Source organism: Pezoporus wallicus, unplaced genomic scaffold, assembly GCF_028554395.1.
Source record: "Pezoporus wallicus isolate ANWC-B61680 ecotype Strahan unplaced genomic scaffold, APGP_CSIRO_Pwel_v1 contig_8341, whole genome shotgun sequence".
Taxonomy (NCBI): domain Eukaryota; kingdom Metazoa; phylum Chordata; class Aves; order Psittaciformes; family Psittacidae; genus Pezoporus; species Pezoporus wallicus.
In genome coordinates, this window is record NW_026638083.1 from 743,508 (window position 1) to 765,532 (window position 22,025).

A 22,025-nucleotide genomic window follows, 5' to 3' on the forward strand; every position below is an offset into this window, starting at 1 on the left:
TAACTGGCATGGCTCACAAATAGCGTACATGGTGTATTTTTTTTCACAACTGCTATATAAATACAGCTGGGATTAATATTTGTCGCAACAAAGCCTTAACTTGAATCGTGTTGCGTTGTGTAATTAATGTTTGGGATCAGTGTTTATGTCTTATTTAGCTTTGTTTCATTATTTTAGTTACCTAGATAATGAAGTATTCTCCTCTAGGTCTTTTCCTTTCCTTCAGACTGCTTAATATTTGGCTTTGACCACTAGAGAGCAGCTGCTCTTCTTTGCAAGAATTGAATTTCTGTCAGTTCTTTCATGCATCATGTGTTTGGAACTGTAAGTGGATCAAGTTGTTCATCTCAGCAGGGAGACTCTAAAGCCAATCCATTATACTTTTTTTTCCTTTTTTTTTCCTCTTCTTTTACTTGTCTAGAAGGATGGGGAGATTCTGGGAGCATGTCTCCCCACTGGTCTCAGTCTTAAATAGATGTATGTATGGTCTGAGGAACTAAAAATATCTTCAGGAGTTTCACGATCATAAATGGCTCTTATGTCAGACTATTCTGCCAGTTTTGCTACTTCATGTGAACAGTGAGCAACTGATGCAGTACTGAATAGACACAAAATTTACTTTGCTAAATTTGATCTATCTATATTCAACAGTGAGGAAAAACATCTGTGCGATGTCATCGCCATCAGGTAATTAATCCGGGGGAGAATCTTTAAAGCTGTTTTCCCCTCTCCTTGACCAGCTATTTTAATCAAGTAAATGGAGTCCTATGGTTATTTTAGAGCTTCAGATAGTGAGTTGTGCTTGAGTTTAATGGTAGTCAGGTTGCAACCTAAACTGTTGATTCTTGGGAATCTAGAAAGGACTATTCTTTAGTCTTTTACTCCCAGGAACCAAATGAACATAGGCTACAGTGAAGTGTCTTTCCAGTTAACATTTGTGCCACACGAGCTGGCTGGCACTGAGGCAGTTCCAGCAGAGTCAGACTAAGCCACTTCTTTGCCCAGTTTACCTCGGCAGTCCCTGCTGGCACTCAAGGTGTGTACTACTGCGTTTCTGATTAACTATTTGAAATGTGAAAAACTGTCCCTCAGTCACCTTCTGCTTCTGATATTTTGCTGAAAATCTGGCAGCATGAGAACGCCCTGGGAAGTAACTTTCCTTTTAAAATAGTCAATATTAAAAAAAGAGATTTATTAAGGACTGTGATTACAATAAGTGCATCTGCTGCTGACAAGTCTCCTACACCACCGTCTGTGTTGCAAGGAATAGCGAAGAGGGGGTAGTAATTTTTTTTTCATGCAACCCTTATGGATTTTTCATGTATTTCCAAATAAGTGTCATCTTCTAGTCTTCGTTGTAGTCAGAGCTTCTTATTACAAAGAATAAAGCGTAAGCTTGCTCTGTCAGATTGCAGTTTCTATTAAATGAAGCCCTGATACAATGCTGTGTACTGGGCCAAAGATATCTTGTGTATCTGGTGGCTCTGAGCGTATTGTAAATTTGCACTAGCCTATGAATATCTCAGGCTGTCAATAATTTCCTTGTGTATGCTGCTGTTGTCCATTCATTAACAAGTTACCACAAGTAGGAAGCCTATGCTACTCTTTTTCACTTAGCAGGAAATTAACTGCTTTCAGGACAGCACGAAGCACTAAGCTACAACTCTATAGCACAGCCGTTTCCTTAAAGGTGAATCTGTTTTGATTTCTTACACTGTGTTTGCAATAGAATGTTCCTTGCTTTATTCATGTTGACAACAGAAAAGCCTTGGACCTAATTAAAAGAATTTTCACTAGCACCTTTACTGAACCGTTTCATTATGCTGCAGTGCACAGATTGCATTTTGAAACATGGTGATAGTTTAAATCGGACCTTTAAACCTGAACTGCCAGAAGTATAAAAATCGTCTTTAAAAACACTCTCAGGATAGACTGCATGTATATGTGTCTGGTTGGCTAGAAATAATCTTCATCTTTGTGGTCACAGCCTGGTTTTTAGGATTCCTGCCTCTTTAGGCAGGAAAGAATCATAGTTGTGCTTGTATAATCTACTTTGTCTTATGTACTAAAGTATTCCAGAGTAAACATGAGTTATTTTTTTCTTGTTAGTCTCTTTAAGTATGTTGTTGTTAACAGTTTTGTCTTTTTAAAAAGCACTATGACATGCCTATTGCCATAATCCTGATTGAAACATTAAAAGTGTACACACATGAAATAGACATCCGACAGTGTTTGATTTAGTCTTAAAAGAGAACAAATGATCTGAAAGCTTTAGGAGGTAGCAAAATACATATCAATATTCTGCTTCTATACCAAATAGGAAAGCTGAAACACAGAAAGGCTGTGACTAGCTTCCTGAACTTTGTTGTAAAATGGAGCATAGAGCTCTTCTTATATAAATGGGAAGTTCTTTATCTCTACATGAATGTGAAAATCACTTTTAACAATGTTTGAGATGGATTTGGAAGTTACTCAGAGCTGTGGACATTTTATTGCACTTTAAAGAGCTACCTTTAAATGGTTTACGTAAATTGCTATAGGAAGTACATGTGTATTTCATCCCTTCAGCATCAGACCCCTTCAAACATGGAGAAGTGTGCCATTCAGGTTTGAAAATCTAATGAAGCTTTTAGATTTCAAGAATAACAAAGCTCCTTGAGAAATGTTCTCTCAGTGAATAGGAGTGAGCTTATTTCATGGGCATGATTGACTAAATCTGGTGTCATGTACTGCATGCTTTTGAAAAAGGCAGATTTGCTGGTTATTGATGGAATTATTTCTGTTGTGTTCACAATATGGGTACTTACAGAGTCATGAATGTGCTTCTGCAAATTCAGAGGGCTGGGGATTTCCTGGCTTTCTGCTTTCCTTCTGGAGCTGTGCTTCCTTCCAGTCTTCTGCAGAAGGTCTCTCATCAAGCTCAGGTTTTGCACAACATGACCACAGCCTCTAAAAGCACGAAGTTGGATTCCTTTTAAGAACCGGTGCCCAGACTGTTGGGTTTGTATTGCTGTGTGTTGTGTGGGAGATAGCTCAGACCTTAGCTTGTCCTGGCTCTGTCTGCGACACTGAAAAATGGAAACTGACATAACTATTTGTTAATGATTTAAGGTAACCGGAAAGTGTTGCAGCACAGACACAGCGAGCTTGATGTTTGTGTTTGAAAGGGGTTTTTATCTCCTTTCTCAGCTTGTGTTGGAAAAGAACGCTGTCACAAACAATAATATATAGATACACAACCTTACTTCAGTATTTACTGAGCTCTGAGGACTAGAAAAGAGGCATCAAACTTAAGTCACAACCTTCTTGAATGTGCGAGAAATTCTGAGGCACAGAACAGTTGTGGATAATCCAGTAATGGATAATCCTCTAAAACTTTAGCTCTTGGTGTACACAGAAAGCAAAGAGTATTCAGGTAACCTGGATCGTGGTAGTTTTAACTCTGCATGGATGTGTTCGTTGGGATTTGTTGTGACTCGTGTCTGTGGAAACGGCATTGAGACGCTTAGGGCTGCGTTTGCCTTACGTGCAGCTCTGTGAATCCTGAGGTAATCAAACACCTCCACGGTGGGAGAGGGCAAGTGAGGGTTAAGAGCAGAGCCATCCGCACACAGGTGGTTCACATGTAGTGGGAATCAGGGAGAAAACCCCCCTTCGGTCGCCAAAATGTCGTTAAATCGAGACTTGCAACACCTGCGGGGTGTGTGCTCTCTATTGCACCGGCTGCTGCGGGGAGGCGTCGGCAGGGCCGCTGTGAGGAGAGGCCGGCGCAGGACAGAGCCGGTTCCAGCCGGTTCCGCGGCAGAGCCGGCCGGGCACGGCAGGGATGGCGCTGCCCGTCAAGCAGGTGTAAGAAGGGGCGTGAGGAGAGTAAAAGGGTGAGGAAGAAAGCTCGGGGGCGAGCTATGGTGGACTCGTATCTCCGTGTGCCGCTGAGGGAGGAGGTAGGAGAGTTGAGAGGGAAAAAGGTGGAGGGGAAGAAGGTGTTTTAGTTTATTTCTCAGCACCCAACTCTATTTTAATTGGCAATAAATTACATTAGCTTCCCTAAGTTGAGCCCGTTTTGCCAGTGATGCTTAATTGGTGAGTGATCTCCATATCTTTATCTCTGCCCACAAGCTTTTTCTGTGTGTTTTCTCTTCAGGTCCTGCTGAGGAGGGGCGTGAGGGAGCAGCTGGGTGGGAGTCTGGGAGCCAGCCAGGGGAACCTGCCATATGCACAAATAAAGCTCTCATTTCGGTGTTCTCCTCTGAAATACAAGGCAATATAACCTTAAAAGAGAAAAAAACAACAAAACCTGTATTTGTGGCAAACACATTTTTCAGTCGTACAGAATCTGTTCTTAGCTTTGGTGGTGATGGATGGCCTGACTGCGCTGAACAGTTTCCCTATTAATGTGATGTTTGAAATGATGATGTTAATTTAGCTGAAATTCTTCCATGGATCCTAATCAAGATGCAGAACTTCATGGACTACCTGCAAGAGAGTACTCAACGGCATGTTAACAGCTGATTATAAGTAGGAGGGAAGGTTGAAATGGAGCTTTTTATTTTCCTATTGGTTTCTGAATAGAATCCAACCATACCTTAGAGAAGCAAAAGAGCTTAAAAAGTAATGCTTTTAGAACTGAAAAATTCAACTCTGAATTCACCATGTCACTTTTTGTCATAACTGCTGCTGTGGTTAGCACATTTTTCATTTAGCAGTGCCCCAGTGTGTCAAGCTTTGGTTTTGATAAGAGCGTGATCTGGTCTTCTTGTGTGATTTCAGGTTTCTGCACTGAAGAGCAGATTGAAGAAAGTCTCTACAACCACTGGAGATGGTGTTGCGAGAGCATTTCTCAAAGCACAAGCATCTTTCTTTGGGAGCTACAGAAATGCCCTGAAAATTGAACCTGTAAGTAAGAACTCAGTAAGCATAAGATATGTAAATCTGCAGCTATAGTGGGGAAACTAACAAGGTTTCAAAGTGTAGTATAGCCTGCTTTTACTAAGGCCAGCACTGTGGCTGTCTGGCTGAGTAGTAGTGAAAACAGTGTTCCACTTTCCAAACCAGAAAGAGGTGTAGCAAGCATGATCAATCGTGCAGGGAGAAAACGACTATGGAAAGGTGTTGGTGTTGCTTGGGTTTGAAGACAGCTAAGTTAGACAAGAGATGATAAGTGTGTAAATTAGTGATCATAGGAGACTAGTGCAGAATGGACAAAGTTTCCTCTCTCTGCAAAACCTGGGTATTTGCTGTATTATTTTAAAGTTAATAAGATACTTTTTACACTATTTATGCTTAACTGTGATATGTGCAAATTTATGGAATCATGAAGTTTAAGAACATAAGTAGTAAAGAAATTATGCTTTTACAGAAATATGAAGAATGTCTGGAGTTGTAACTGTTGACGATAAATGATCTGTTAGGAAAATTCAATCTCTTGGTTTTGTTTCAGAGCTGATTTCTGTTTTGCAACGATTAGGTGCCATCTGAGAAGGGAAGGTTTTTTCTGTACTTCATCATATGTTTTATTGCTTCTAGTGAGGCATCTGTTCCTGGCTTACTGCAAGTAGCTTCATGGACTTTGATACGAATCAGTGCAGACAAATTTGATGTATTTCCACATGTTTTGTGACACTCTGCTTTTACTGTTGTGTACTTTGTGGGTTCCTTTTAAAGTGTGTATCTTTTGCTGATAGTCAGAGACTGGGTCAATAGTATGACGAATATTCAGGTGTAAGTCATGAGATATGTCCCAGATATATGACGGATGAAAAGTACTAATTACAGAGCAATCCACAAAATATTTCCAGAACATCCTAGTATCCCTGTTCCAGAAGCAGGTGAACTAAAATGTGTGCACCACAAATGCTGATTTGGAGTACTGTTGTTTAAGACCTGTGGCTGCTTAACGAGAAGATCTCTGTCAAGGACAAAACATACTTTTGTCTTAATACATTCTTTCATCTGCAAGCATTGGGAGGCAGAATGGAACATTGCTGGTAGCAATGGAGAGTTTCAGTACCCCTGGGAGAAGCTGAGTTCTGAGTGTAAGGGGGGAGGCTAAATGAGTGGAGTGAAAATGAAGGCTTACTAGTTGAGGTGTTGTATTTTGCATTCTCCTGCTCTGTGAAGATTAATGAAGAAATCTGCTAGCAGACAAATAATATATCTAATTTTAATCATGGTGTTAAAGGGGAAAAAAACAGTTGGACTACAATCATAGTGTTTCTTCTTAAGGTTGAGGGTGTTTCAGTAACTAAAGTCTCTTCAGTACTATAGTTTGTGTTGTTATTTTTACAACCAGAAGGAAAAAATAGCTTACTCTGAATTTTAAGCAGTCTAGTTATCACCATCAAATAAGCATCATTCCAGCAATTCATATTCAGGGTTCAGAAATGACTTTTGAAGTCAGCATGAGTCCTTCCATAGCTTACTGGGGGAATCCATGTGTTGTGTCTGTATTAAAAATAAATTGTTTTGACTTGTCTGTGATTGTCTGGGTCTAAGTATTGGGTTTTTAAAGCATCTAAGGTATAATAATGGGAGGTGTTTAAAATGTTGTACATATAAATAACAAAAATTAAACTAGCAAGGCACTCTGGCTGTAAGCCTCCTTTATCTGTGCTGGGGAGATACTGACTTCCCTTCATCCATGCAGGCTTCCTTGTTCTCCCATGCTCCTCCCACTAGTTGCCAGGCAACTCTGGGAATATTGGTGTATGCTTTGCCTGAATGTGTGTGTGAGATTAACTAGTTAAGGGATTTGTGAAGAAAAATAAAAATTTAAGTTGCTTTTCTGGAAATACCATCTGGTATTTTGAAGGCTGAATGTTAAAGATGAACATTCAAAATCAGTTGACAATGGCACACCCCTGGAAAGTGCAACTTTGAGGGACAGCAGTCCTGAGGAAGCAAAAGAAATTGTTTTGCTTATCATTCCATCAAGAAGACTTGTAAACGTAATTGCACAAATATGTCATTAAATCCAATTTTAATAGGAAGCGGAAATTTTCAGGGCTTTCTTTGCCAAGTCCTTCTATACATTAAATTAATTCAATTTCTGATTATACATTTCTATATTAAGATTTAGATAAAGAAAATTTGCAAGTGTTTCATGTGCTAAACGTGTCAGAGTGAAATGACTAGCATTCTGTTTCCAGTTTTACCACAGACATCCTGTGAGGTATTGGACAGGTCATACAACTACTTTATACCTCACTTCCAGTTTAGAATATACCAACAATAAATGCTGTTGCCAAGGGACTGGTGTTAGTGCTAGGAACATCGCACTTAAAAACTAGTTCAGTACCCTTGGAAAACCTGCTCTTAAGAAGATGCAGCAAAACTCCAAACAATAGTGTGTAATGAGTAAAACAAATTAGGAAATGTATTGCTAGCTTCAGAAAAGAGAATGGGATTTTAATTTAATAACAGAGTATTGTAACTGGCAATTAGTAAAGGCACCTTGTAATTTAAATCCCTGTGTTTCTCTCTTGTGCTGCACTTCAAATGCTGCACTTGAAATAGTCTTGTGTACTCTCGTGCAGTTCCATCTTCTATACAGCAATTCTGTTCATTGTTATTTCCTGTCAGCTGATGAGCTCAGTTTGCTGGGTTTGTGAATCACACACTAACAGGTACTCGGAGTGGTCATGATACACATCTTCATGTATAGATATGGAGTGATGGGAGTTCTTGTTGAATAGTGGAAGGGTATTAAAATGTATGCAGCAGCTCTTTGATTGTTCTCCACTGATGTATCACAATCCACAGCCCACAGTGGTTGTCATAATTTGCTTTAAAATTTTAATGTCTTGGAGAAAATAGTTTGAAACTGTTACTGGTGTAACAGTTGCAAGTAAATTCATTTCGGTGTGTCCGAGACAAATAGAAACCCAAAAAGAAAATATATTCTAAGAACAGTACATATTTTCAAATGCCTCCATTGTGATTTTTCTCTTGCCACCCTCATGTGTGGCAAGCAACACGTGGCATAAGCAACACCAGACATGAATGTGGTTCTTTGCATTTGATGTCCCATAATTTGAAAAATCTGACTGTTCATTTAAAATCATTTATAATTAGGAAATAAATTAAAAGCAGCAGCAGCTTTTCCTCCTTTCATACTTTTTGTCTCAATAAGACAATTTAATTTCATAGTCCATCTCATCTAGTACAAGTTGACTTTTTGGGATAAATGGTGTGAAACTATTTTTCATTATTCTCTGTAGGCTCAGAATGTGTCACAGAGCAGACTTTAAATTCACATTATACTTCAGCATAATAAGAGCTCCTACTCTGTTCATAAGCTTTTATTTTAAAGATACAAATATATTTTATGTATGTATGAACCAATAAACCAACAGTGCATGAGTTAGTGTTGCCATAAACTTTGAAGCTTTCAGTAACTAGAACTTTTGCCTGTAAAGACGTATCCAGCTACTGCAGTTTGCAAGTCTAATCATAAGATTTAGGTAATGAGGTTCAGTTATGTTTCCTACTGTATATTTGTTTTCTGTAGTTGTGTTAAAGCCAGATTTTAAGTGTGGAAGAGTATCTGTTGCATGTGATGTACTTACAGTCTCCACTGTCCTCTTGTTAGTAAGTACGGTAAAACATGTTTAGAAGCAGTGTATTTACTTGGCTGTACTGAGGCAGACTGTTACCTTCATGAATATTACCTAAGTTTCTGACAGTGACGCTAGTGTGAGCATTTTGTTCACTTGAATCACTTTTTCCTTAATTTGATTTTTTGCTGTTTGCAGAAGGAATGTTTTTATCTTCTAAATATTTAAGTAGGTAATCTTCAACAGAAATAGCTGTTTAATTACTGTGTTTGTAAAGGTGGTTTGTAGCACTTAATAGTTGTGTATATACTGGTAACAGGGGAAAGTTTCCTGCATCAAAGACGTTGGCTGTGCACTTTCTTCTGCTGACACCTAGTGGTTAGAGACAACATTTTATCGGTGGTGTTTTTAAGAGCAATCTTTGTTAAGAAACAAACATCCTAACACCTGTGAGTAAAGGTACGCTCAGGGTGTATGCTGACTGAATGCAGTGGCATGTAGGGAAAGATACAACAGTGGTGATAGAGTTGGTGCTGGTACAGTTAGGCTAAGCCCCGTGGGTGCTTCTTCACCAAGCTGGGTAGCTTCACAGTGTGCTCCAGATTTGATGTAGTGTTCTCAAATGACAAGTTTTGTCTGTTCTCTGGGTGTGTGATCACTCCAGTGAGTTTTGCCTGTGCTTAATACAACACTTTGTAGCCTGACAGATTTGAAAAGCTGTTTTATTTGCACTTCGCTTTAAAAGCTGTAGATTCTGAACAAATATTTCTGTTTCCACATTTTGGTTCATTTTATCTGTATTTCATTGCTATACCAGAAGGCGAAAATTATTGCGCTTATTTTGCTTTTGCAGTGCTCCTGGTTTTTGTACAGATAATTAAGGGGGAGTAATTTTAACATTCTTAACCAGAAAAGCTGTCAGTATCTGAGTGCCTCTGCAGGCAGTTTTCACTTTAACTTTGCTAGTTTGCCTTGATAACTTGTATGCAGGCACTGTAAAATTTGGTGTCTCTTTCACATCACGGTGTACATGGTATACTGAGGTGAGAGGTGTATGTACTGCAGTGTGAGCAGAAGGAGCCCGTTTTAATTCTAATGCACTACTGAAGAGACATGTCTGTGCATGAGATTCTGGCATTTGTTTCGATTTGAATCAAGATGTCCTGGTTTGTTTTTAAAAGGCTGAATTAGTTATATGAATTTATTAATCTAGGTATGAAGATGATGAGCTCTGCGTTCTTTGTAAGATGGTTTCTTGTGTGCATTGTCATGTTAACTAAAGCTAGACCTTTCTCTCATTTATAAAATCTATGTAAACCTGGTGTTAGTGGATTGTGAATTGTGCTAGGTATTTGAAAGTTTGTATTTGATACTGGATTTATACACTTGCAGTACGTGTGAGTATTTCTGGTATGTGCTAGTCTGCGGTAACAAAGTCTCTGATTTGTGGCAATGTCTCTGAGAAGATGAACAATTAATACAGTTGCATTACTTGTAGCAAGAACTATTTTCCTGATTATTTGGCTCATACTAACTTCTGGGGGCTGCCCAGCAAAATTCTTCTTTGCTTTGCTTTCCTTGAGAGGCCTTTTCTCTCTCTGAATGAATTGGAATGAAGTAAGAACAGGGCTGTGATCCCTGTGCATTGCTGAGGGGGTGTTGTTGGTTACTTGTTAAGCAGCAGATTTTGCACTGTTTCTAAACAAAGTAAGTCTCCAAATAGCCAGGGAGGAGAGGGCGAAGGGAGCTGTGATGGTATTAAAAGTTTAATTAAATTGTTTGTGAGGATGTTTTGAAATTAATGTCAAAATACAAACAAAACCAGGAAAAAAATCTAACTATTTTAGCATCTTATTAGTTTATTGAGGATCCTCAATACTTTATTGAGGATTTTTTTATATTTTAATCAAACATTGCTTTCAGTGCTGGAAAGGCATGGCCAGTAATGGTCACTGCAGATTCCCTGGAAATAGTGGTGTTCTGTTTTGTGATGTTTACCACAAGAATTAAGGTATCTATATCTATCTCAAACTGAGGAAATATGTTGTTGTGGTTTAAAACATCTGCTGGTTTTCAATGATATTTAAAATATATGGAATAGTAGTTGGGAGCTTACTGAAGCTTGTAAGATGCTAATAACAAAACAGAACCATTTAAGGTTACAGGTACTGCAGTGATTGTGGTACTTTTAGTAAATGTTGCAGAGTGTGAAAATTCCAACATAACCTACATCTTTCAGATTGAACTGGAATCATAAATAGTTACCAGTGCTAACTGGAATGCATTGGGAATTACTTACAATAAGGGAATCTCTTCAATGAAGCAGCAGTTAATTTCTTTATGCCTTCATGGCTGGTTATTCAATCTTAATCAGGTTTATTAGCCTGAGCAACCATTGGTCGTATGACTGGGTAATTTCTGATTAACTTTAATAATTCTGAATTGCTTTGGTTTAAATTTAACCAAAATCTTCCTTAGATGCGTCCATTTATGAATAAAAATCTCAGAGGCAGTCCGCGTACTTTTCTACTTCCACATTTTTTATGTGCTTTCATTGGTGAAGTTACTTGCTAAATTGTGAAGTGGAGAACAATGTGCTTAAGACATTACAAGCATTGTCTAATCTTAATATGCTTTCTTTATAGAAACTTATGTATCTGGAATATGTATCATATTCCAGTTTTCAAAGTGCTATAGCTGAACTACACTGGACATATGCATATATGGGTTTATGTGTATACACTGCTGCCTGAGTGCTGTTTTCCTGGCAAAGCCTGATCATTTATATTTGCATTCTAGAGACGACAACATACTACCAGTTTTCATAACTGTAACTAATACAATTTTTTTTTGCAATTCAAGCAACAGTGGGGAAAAAAGCCATTATAGGTAGCAGGAAATTTAAAGTTAAGATTTCTTTTTCAACATAACATTCAATTCAACTGAAGAAAATAGTGTAATATGCTATAGGCTTGTTTGTGCAGGAGTGTAGAGACATTACTGGAGAGCTCCTTTATACCCCTGTTCTCTTCTGGCTTTCTATTATCCATCCTAGTAAAGACAGCACTTGTTTGATTATCCATGCTGCAGCCGTGTGTCTGCTGCTGTGTGTCCAGTGCTGACCACTGCACCCTAGTCCAGGCTCAGCTGGCGTGTGTGTCCTCCCTGTGGTGCCTGCAGGGCGCTGCCTACCTGATCCCACTTACATCAAGTACCAACAGCAGCACTCTGTCTGTAGAAGGAAGCATGAGGATGCTCTCCAGTTCTTTTTTTCCAACATTGTATTGATGTAAAGCTCCTACAGTGCAATATATGTAAGATTAGCTGCTGCCTTATGTATTGTTAGTAGGTATTAGTTTTGATTCCATCCCTGTTACGAGTTCCTTCCTCAGAACCTGGGCCCCTGTATTATCAGTATAACTGTTTGGATCTTTCCATGTGCTTGATCATTCCGTGCTGCTGAGATACAGCTGAACTCTAGAAACGTTAATGTTTCTGGTTAATTTATTCTGAATTTTAACCTTGAGACATAGGATCACTTTCAAATGAGATGTAAAAGTTTCTCAAAATTTTTTAGGAAATGAGATGCAACTTTGCAGTTTAAAGTAATTTTTAAAAGGCATCACCTGCATTCTGGATAGGACACAGCTTAACAAGTATCCATTAAAAAGTAGTGTTGTAATTTCATGTATTTGTTGTAACCTCTTACTAGAGAACCTGCCTTAACAGCTGTTGCTTATTCTTGGTATCAGTACCCTGATGCAACCACTGAATTGGTACCTTACTTCTACAAAAGTAAATATTTTTTCACAAATGCACTTTTAACAGTTGCAATTTCCTACTATCCCAGGGTATTATGTTTAACATCTCATCGATCTTGGTAGAGTTGTTCCTCATATGAGCTCTGAATGGGTTCTTATTATCCAGGCTGCTGTAGCTAATCATAATGAACTAAAGTATTAATGTTGTTCTGGCATTGTATTTGCTGTCTAAGGACTGTGTGTGCTTTATAAAAAAGCTGTTACTCTGTATGTCTGTTTAAATTCATGGCCAAGGAAGGTAAAGTTAAGATTAGTCCCAGAGATATTTAGGTCTCCAACAACAGTGGGAGTTTCAAAGTGTTTTAAGAGGACAGTTTACTTTTTGGTTTAGGTTTTTAGACTATTAACTTCTTTTTGCCTTTACGGATTCATAAGTAATACCATGATTCCAGTAACACAAAGTGATACGTTTCTCAGGGGACATTTAACAGCAGTGTGATAGTATGACATAAGGCCACTGTATTAATTATTTTATATCAATCTCTTGCCCAGACTTAACACTATAATTTCTTTCAACAATTGAGATCTGAGTAGGACAGAAGTCGGAGGAGTAGATGGTGTGTGGTACAGAGTAAAAAAGCAAATGCCAGTTGAGTCCAAAAGGAAATTTTGTTGAAATATGTGTGCAGTAACATAAAAAAGTGCCTCTTACATACCGGCGCATAATTCATTTTGAAAAGGCTTTGCAGCATTCAGTGCTTTATGTGCTGTGAAGTATGATTGTTGCCATGGTGAATTATTTTTTTTAAGTTACTCGGTGGAAGAGTAAATAGTTGTTTCCAACTCCCAGTAATTACCACATCCCAGTTGCTTCCTCTACATAGCCAGCTTTTGCATAGCTTTTTATTTCTGCATGTATATTTTAAAGGTATACAGTATGTACAGATGAAATCTTGCCTTTCACCAGAGCTGTCTCCATAGTTTAGGGGTTTAGGAGTGTTTGGCCATATATAGAAAAAAAGAAGATTGCTAATGCTTGTGTTGGGTGTGTATAAACTTATTTAAAAAAAACAACAAAACCACCACCAAACTGTAAGGGAAACAGTGAGCAGAAGCATGTATTAAATAGAGCTTTTTTGTTTACTTGCAATTTTGTTATATTCCTTGTAAAATCAGTGCTAATGTATACGTAATAGAAACTTTCTCACCCATCTTTACTCTTTTCCTCTTCAAAGTGCTGTTCACTCTCAAAGATATGCCTATATAGACGGTCTAGTAATGCCTAAATGACGGTAGTTTCTAAATTTCATCCTGATCACTTTACTACCAGATAGGAGTAGACAATGACAGTGACGCTGACAGTTTCAGTGTGTAAAACCTCATGTTTGTATGATAAAAATAGAGATAAATCGGATTTCTCTATATCCTAGAACTGAAACTTTAGACTCTTTTTTTCTAGCGAAGATTATGTGTTTTGTGGCATTTTGAAGACCCTAGTTTTTGACAAGTTCACTGAGAAGCTACCTGTAGCTATTGTTAGGTTTTACCCTTCAGGGGAAGTGTTCTAGAAGACAAACCACCCAGAATTCAAAATCCCTGACTGAAAAAGATTTATTGAGGAGAGACAGTTCTGTTTGTTTTCTGTGTGGTTTTTGTTTTCATTTCAATACTGGTGCTGTGTTTTGTCTCTGAGCATTACTGTTGCTACAGCCAAGTTTTTGCTTTTGCTTTTGCTGTTGTAAACCTTAAAAATGGCTCTTTTTCTAACAGGCATTTACTGTTCTTCAAAATGCATTTAATATTTTACATCTAAGTCTGTTGAGATTCACATATGTTAATGAAACCAAAAAGACATTCTCTTTAATCTCTTATAGCAGTCTGTTATGTAGTAAATAGAATTGTTTTGTAATTTCCAAACTGTTACAAGATACTGTGTTGTATAATTCTGTGTGCCATGCTAGGGAGGGAAATTAAGATTCTGAGGGAAAGGTAATAAAAAATACTTTTTGACAAAGTTAGCATGAGCCTCTGCTGAATATGGTATTTCTGCCATGAAGGAGTCAAACTTTCCTGCCCCTCATATGTGTTAAAGTGGAAAAACCTCCAACACCCAAAACTAACCAAACTAACAACCCCTCCCCCAAAACCCCAAACCCAGCATGGGCATGAATTTGTACTTCAGTCTAGACACATTGCCCAAAGTGAGGGATCGGATTGTCTGCATCTCTTGTTGTACTAACAGCAGTAATGGATGAAGCACTGAGTTCCTTCAAATGTGCTTCTCATAATGCTGATGTTCATAGCACTCCTTTGGAGATTATTAATGTTTACCTGCTTCATGCTGACATTTAAGTGTTTGTGCTGTGTCAGTTTGTTGGAATTCATGAGCAAGCTGAAGAGAGTATCTAGTGTTTCACTGTAGAAGTGACTTTGCAGCCTCTGTCGCAACCATTAGACTGGATGGGGTCACTTGTTGTCTTCTGTGTTGGTGCTGCAGAAATAAAAGTAGCTTTGTTCAAAAGCCTCTAAATCTTCCTATTACCAGGAAAGGTTGTACAGTGAGGAGCAGCTCTGTGATACCACAGCTTTACTGTGGATAGATTTGTACATTCAACTGACAAATTATTTGTCTGTGCCTTTCACACCTGATTCTCTGGTTGTTTTGTGTTTTTTTTTAAGTGCTATTTTATACACATGGTTTTGTTTCTTCTCAATTTGTTTGAAGCCTCTTTTTGTGTATTTTAGCCTGGCTTTTGCCTGTGTTTTCATTGTGTGTGCTCCTGATACTTTGCTTATAATTGAGAGCTCACAGTCTCGGCAAGCAATGAAGCAGTGTGCAAATGCCACCAGGCAGGAAAAGTTGAAGATATTTCCTGAACTAATAAAGCGCAGGGGACTTAGAAGAGAACAATGAAGCAAGTAAACAAACACCAACCATAAAATAATATGACTGCTGAATTCAGCTTCTGTGTAAGGCACTCAGTGCCTGTGTGTTTCTTAAATGAGTTGTAAGTTGCATTTGGCATTAGGAAATAAACCCCAAAACAGCACCACCCCTCCCCATAAAAAAAAAACAAAAACAAAAACAAAACGCTAAAGCCCCTTCCCCAAAAGATTGTTCAGGCAGGTAAGGAAAGAGCAAAGTTCACACTCTCACTAGTATGAGCAGCTGTACAATTGCACGGAAAGTGTGACTTCCCTTGAAGGAGCATGGTAGAAGAGATTTTGGTGTTTGGATTTTGAAGTAGATGGCATTAGCATGTCTTGATGAAATAATGCTAAACATTAAGAGTATTTAAGCAGGTTAAGAACAAATAGAACAATCATTCCACTCTGGTCTTTCCCCATGTACATCAGAGATTGTGTATGAATTGGACCATAGAATTTGTAATCTTACAGCATAAAAAGAGTAAAGTGAAAAGCAGGAAATCAAAATTACTTGCAACGATTTGCACAGATAGGTGATAGAGCTCCTGCAATGAAAGCCTGAAATGCTATAGGGCTAAAGGCACAATGAGCCGCTTGTATGTGTGACAGAAGTGACAGTTCAGTTTGATTGCTTCCCATGGCAGGCAGCACAGGAGACCTGCTCTCCTTCAGAGTTGTCCTTCTCTTCAGTCTCACATTGAGATATCCTTATACTGCCCCCAGGCTTAGCGAAATCATGTGTGAATGTAGCTTCAGTAGTATGCCAGCTCCATTCTTCAGTCCTGGGGAGCATGGGGGGATCCAGCTTGTACTTGCTATTTTTGTTTTCTGGAAAGGGAAAATGGCAAGGGGACTATGCCCCTTTTCCAGTTTGCCTCTTGCATATCATCAGAAAATTGGGCAACTTTTTATCCAAGTATGTTGATTTTGTATGGGCAGAGCATCAGTGAAAGATAAATTCTGGATAAATGTGTTGTTCTTTAAAACACACATTACTTCAGTCTAGTAAAACATCAAATGAAAACATTCTGTCTTTTTTTATCTTTCCCTAATTTAATTCATTGTTCTCTGTTCTTTTCATTCACTGAGTAGCAGCTTTTGGTAGTGACAGATACTGTATTGTGACTGAAATATGCATTTTGTAAGTCATAACTTGACTTGGTATTTAAATAAACTGTGTATGTACAGCGTGCAAGATTTATGCAGAACACAGCTGGAGGTATTCTGCGCAGAATTCCTATGGTTTAAAATGTCTCTTTCAAGTTGGAAAATGTGTTGTGAAGTAGATCCCATTATGATAATTGGACGTTCAGCTTCTCTGTCTTGCTCTATTATTTTTTTTGAATACAATTAACACATCACATACACTTCACCTGGTCTCTCCTCATTTACCTCTGACACTTCCTTGATATTTATTTAGACACATGTGGTGTCTTTGCTTTGAACTCAATAGTTGGTATATTCACTAGATTTTTTTTTAATAAACATTTTTCTCGTTTAGAGATATACAATTAGTTTGTATTGTTAGAGAAAAGTGTATGCATTGATGTTGATTTTAAGTCTTTTACTTATTTGTTAGATCATCCAGACATAAATTGTATAAAGATTGTAGAGAAAACTGTGATTATTTTCAAATCAAAATACCTGCTGGGAAGTTGCAGAAGCAGCTCATTTTATTGTAGTTCTCACAAGGGAACAGTACAGATGAGATGTGCAAAAAGACATCTAGAGAAAAAAAAAAATTTAAAAAAAAAAATATATATATATATATATAAAAGAAGACTACCTTTAGTTTGAAATTGTTGTATTTAAGGTGGCAAAACCAGGAAGCAGAAAACTCAATGTTTTGTTTGAATTAAGCTTTATTCTTTTAGATTCAGCTGCAATGCTTTTATTTCTGAAAACAAAAGAAAAGAGAGTAAGTTATTTTTCAAAATAAAGCCACAGACTTAACCAGGACTTAATAAAATACTGTTGGCAGAGTTTTGATATCTGAAATAACAAAAGTAGTCTGCTGTGTTGTGTAACATGGGTAAACTGTTAGCTACATAATGCCATTATCCTCCAGAAGACAACTTGAAATTGTATGAAATAGTTTTGGTAAATTTTTGGGGGAAAAAACCCCGAACCCACAACCGAAAAAAAACCCACACAAGGAAAATATCTGATAGATGAAATTTTAGTGATTTCACAGGAGAAGAGAATATGAAAATACCATTATGGTGTATATTTCATTTGTGGAAATTAGGTTTGGAGTTTCCTTCCTTTTTTTTTTAATTTTATTGTAGCTTTAGGAGCACTCCCAGGGCCTGGAGGTTTAATAAGGAACAAATCAAAAATCCAGTCACAGCTTGATTTTCACAATAAAGTAGGAAGTTATTCTGGATTATTTCATTAATTTTAGCTGCAGTTTGGAATAAACTGGGACTGTGTTTTTGTCGAGTTCCTGTTCACAGCCCATTCGCATGGTAGCTGTTTTCCATAAAATTTTCACTACTCATATTACTGAAGATAATTGTAAATTAGTTTATTACAGGAAAAAGGTGTCATGTATTGAATAAGAATTCATTTTCTTTGTTTTAAAATTGAATTTATCAACTGTAAGATTTTTAGGTCTAAGACTCCAAGGTTTTCCTATGAAAATTCAGAGCTATTCAGAAAAAAAAATGGGAAGTAAGCTGAGCCCTTGAATGAGTTTTAGATAAAGCATGATTTTTATCCTTACGGAAGGTTTGTATGAGTTCTCATGCATGGCAGAGAGTCTTCCTTGATTCCTGCAGCACCCCTTAGTTGTGAAATGGAAATCTGCACAGTGTGAAGGGTTCTGAAATGGTGTCCACAACAAAGGGACCATGGTGGTGACAGAGTACAAAAATGAGGTGTGTTTGGTTGCTTCACCGTAGCCATCACCATGGAGAGATCCATTGTTCTACCCTTGCATCTTTGCTGGGTTGCTTAGGGAAGGGCGTGATGCAGAAACCATTAGAACAGAGCATTTCTAAAGGAGACCTGTGTCACAATAATGCCAAAGGAAATCAGTGTGTTCTTTTGAGATACCTTTGACTTTGGCTTCCAATTTTCAAAATGTACATTTAAAATTATCTCTATATAGAACTACTTGGAAGACTATTTTATTTAATTTTTTTTTAATGAAATCATTCTATAATAAAATATTTCGAGTACTGGCTAAGCTGTAAAGCTTAGGGCTGATAAACAAAGCATCTGAAGCCAAATGGCCCCTTAGCTAACCCCAATTAAAATAAAGATTTCATTGCGCTCTGTCCTGACAGAGAGGGAACATATTGTTGCCTTTAAGGGAGTTTGGTTTAGTTAATGAAAGAATTTATTTCATTTTTTTTTTTTCAAATACAGAACCTAATTAAATAAGTTTCAACTTGACTTGTAGTTAAGGACATTTTAACTCCTTAAAGGATACTTTTGTGTCCAGGAGTAGCTCTCTTTTGAATAATTTCTGGTGCAGTATTTAGTTTTGTGATTTATTATATAAATTTTACAGCAGTTCTCATGGGAGTAACATGCTTTAAATATACATACATACATGTTGTTGGTACTAAAAGTGTTAAACTTGGTATTGAGGTTATTCTCTTCAAGTATCCTACTTGGTGTGAATTATTACTCAGAGATAGTAACTTACCCTAGATTCTTAAAAGCAATGTGGAAATGGAGGTTGCATGGTTTTGCTCTGAATGCGCTTTAAAAGCTGTAAATGATATATGTACATTGCTTACTCCTGCTGTTCAGTGAAAGGAAAGATATATCAAAGAATTATTTTTGGTGAAGCTCTCCAAGCAGTAGTTAAAATCTGTATCTCTGGAACATTTTTTCTTAGAGAGGATTAATGATGAAAATGAAAGCAATTTGTAAGGATTACAAAGGTGGTTAGCCTGCCTTTCTTCAGGATCCGTCTGTACTTGTATAGGTAAAGTTCATCCCCCATTTGTCAACTAATATAATAATTTATTACATATTCTCCACTAAAAATGTATGAAGAATAAAGAACACTTTTATCTAAAGGTGCTTTCTTCTTACATGCAACAACGTTTTCTACTTCGCACTTGAAGGCAGTCAAAGAATGGGAATGCTGTCATTTCTCTTAATTTCTTACCTGGAATTTGAAAAATGTCAAATGGCTGCTGTGTCTGTGGTAGTAGAATCCTGTGAGATAAGGCATAGTCTCTGTTGAATAATAGTGAGTTATGCTGCTGGGCTGTGTTGTTCATGCTTTGTTCATGTACCTGTAATTAAAGCACCAGCCCAGCATTGATCAGCAAGTGGTGTTTACAGTTAAATTACTTGGTACAAAAGCTGAATCTAGTCAAGGATGTTCATGCTTAAGATAAACAATTTTTAGTTGTAACAGGTATGTAACTGTTTCCCGAATGTATCTATGAAACTGTACATACATACTGGTTTGGAGCATGGCTTTCCAGTTAATGGGGAGGATTTCTTGATCAGAATTTTAAAAACATACATATTTTGCCTCCTGGGAGTTTTAAGCTGATGTTTGGAGTGTGTGTGCTTTTCCAAATGTCACTTAATCATGTGTTCTTCTTTACATGTTGAATAAATTGCATTCCCGCTCTCTTAAAATGAGTTTCCAAGGTGAGCAAAGAAGCTGTCTCCAACTAAGGGCTATTGATTTCCCCTAAGTTAAAGCCATTCCCAAGGCTTTTGACTACTTTTGCTTCAGATGCTGGATTTGATTATTACCTTCACCTATGGAGGTAGATGATACTTAAAAGATTTCTACCTGTGTGAGGAAATAAATTTTATTTACAGATAAGTCACAAATACTTCAGGTTTCAACTTTTAATTGAAAAAGTGTGTTGTTTGATGCAGGTGTGAATTTGAATAAAAGTAAGGACTCGATAGTCCCAGAGTCCTAAAAATCTTTATTTGGCATATGTTACAGATCTTGAGATAACTGAAATGCGGTGCTGTTCTTTTCCGTGAATTTCTGTAGATCATTATAATTAAGATGTTTTTCAGAAATCTCAAGAATAGTTGCCAAATATAACCCAAAATAAGAGTTCTCGATATCCTCGTTCTGCCCTACAGCTACATTTCCCATCCGTTATCTTGCCATATCTTATTGTGCTCAATTTTAATTAAATTACAATAGCAGTTTTGCAGTCATAAGTGACATGAAAGTTTTCCAAAGACTATTATACCCACAGGATATTTCCCTGATGTGTTCTTCTTGTTTTTCACTTTGTCCAAATTCTGTTCTTTGGTGACAGAGAGCATGGAACAGAAAATGAAGAACATGGTGTAGTGACTTGATTGACAAGTATCAGTTTACAGCCAGAAGTAATCAGTTGCACTTTGTTGTCTTTGGGAATATTTATTCCAATGGTCATATAAGAATTCTTAAAAACTGATGTATTTGATCAAGATCTTGGCTTTCACTTAATTTTATTTATGCTCAGTGTAACACTGGGTATTCTGTGTTTAGGTTTCAACATACAGATGCTGAATCTTTAAATACAAACCCTGCGTTTGCAGTGCTGCAACCTCAGTTCTTGCTTTTCTGCCTTTAAGGGTGTTGTACTCACAAATGTTACCCACACATTTTACTTTGATATCCCACAGTCTGAAAAGTCACTTTTTATGCTTTTAAAAAAATAATATTGTTGGATCGTCAGTCCTGTAATATTAATTGCTTGTCAAATCCCTAAGAAATAATGAATTAATGTGCTTAATCATAATGCCCTGTTAGGAGTTGAAGTTTGCTGATGTCCCCAGCCTCTCTATTTAACACAATTACAGATACACATTCAGGACGTTTGAGTGGATTGCATTTCATTAATACGATTTGAGCAGACAATACCAAGTTGCTGTTGGGCCTGCTCTGACAGCTAATTACTGAAATGAAGTGTGTACATGGCTAAGAAACAATGGAGCACTTGTCAGGAACATTGAAACAATGCAGAAATAGTGCCAAATCTTGGAGTCAATTCTATTCTATGTAGGCTAGGTAGTAATCCTGCCAAGCACTTTATCAAATGGTATTGAGGAAGTTTGTATTGGTTTGGGGGAAGATTGGAGGGGTACTTGGGAGAGGATTTATTTAAGACACAAGCAAGAGCAGACTCAGTAAATTTCTTGAGATGAAGGCCTCGGTCTGATAGAGTCGAAGGGGAGAGATAACATTCAAGCTTTCTACCTTCCTGGTCTTTCCCAAACATCCAGATATATCTGCAAAATTATGAAAATTATCATGAAGATGGCTACAGAACGTTTTTTTTTCATCCAATTCTCCTGACTTCTGTGTTGTAAGAGAAGGTGCTAGTTATTATTGGAGATTTTTTCCTGTTCATGTTAGGAGAACTCTTGGATTACCAGCGTGGTTTATCCTGATGCATGCATCCATATCCCCGATTGTAACAAGAGCCACCTCTCAGTGGCTCATGTTATTTAATCTGTTTGTCTTGAAGTTCACAGGTAACATGGAGACAAGGGAGTTTGTATTAAATACACTTGAGCCTTTATTACCTCAGTGGCGCTTGTTCATCTTTCTGGTTTAGAAAGGCATTTTTCTTCTTAATCCTTAAATATTAGTTAGTAAACAAAAACAGAGGAAACTGAGATGTGTTTTCATTCCAGTGACAATAAGGAATGTGTTCATTTAATCATATTTGCAATCTGGTGAGCTGTACAAAATTGCAGCTTAGTTTCCTGGTTGGTATGAGAAGGCATCTTTTAAAGTGCACCAATTTTAAAAGCTCCACTGTTACAACCAAGATGCTTGAGAGGTTTT

The 22,025-nt window shown here is 37.5% G+C and overlaps 1 protein-coding gene across 6 annotated transcripts in view; it reads left to right on the forward strand.

Annotated features, from left to right (window-relative positions):
- DENND1A (DENN domain containing 1A) overlaps positions 1-22,025 on the forward strand; it is a 189,734-nt gene that overhangs the window by 114,620 nt on the left and 53,089 nt on the right. For all 6 annotated transcript variants that reach the window (XM_057408991.1, XM_057408993.1, XM_057408995.1 and 3 more), the window contains exon 13: positions 4,771-4,896. In XM_057408991.1, the coding sequence (XP_057264974.1) occupies positions 4,771-4,896 (126 nt within the window). The remainder of the gene's footprint in view (positions 1-4,770; positions 4,897-22,025) is intronic.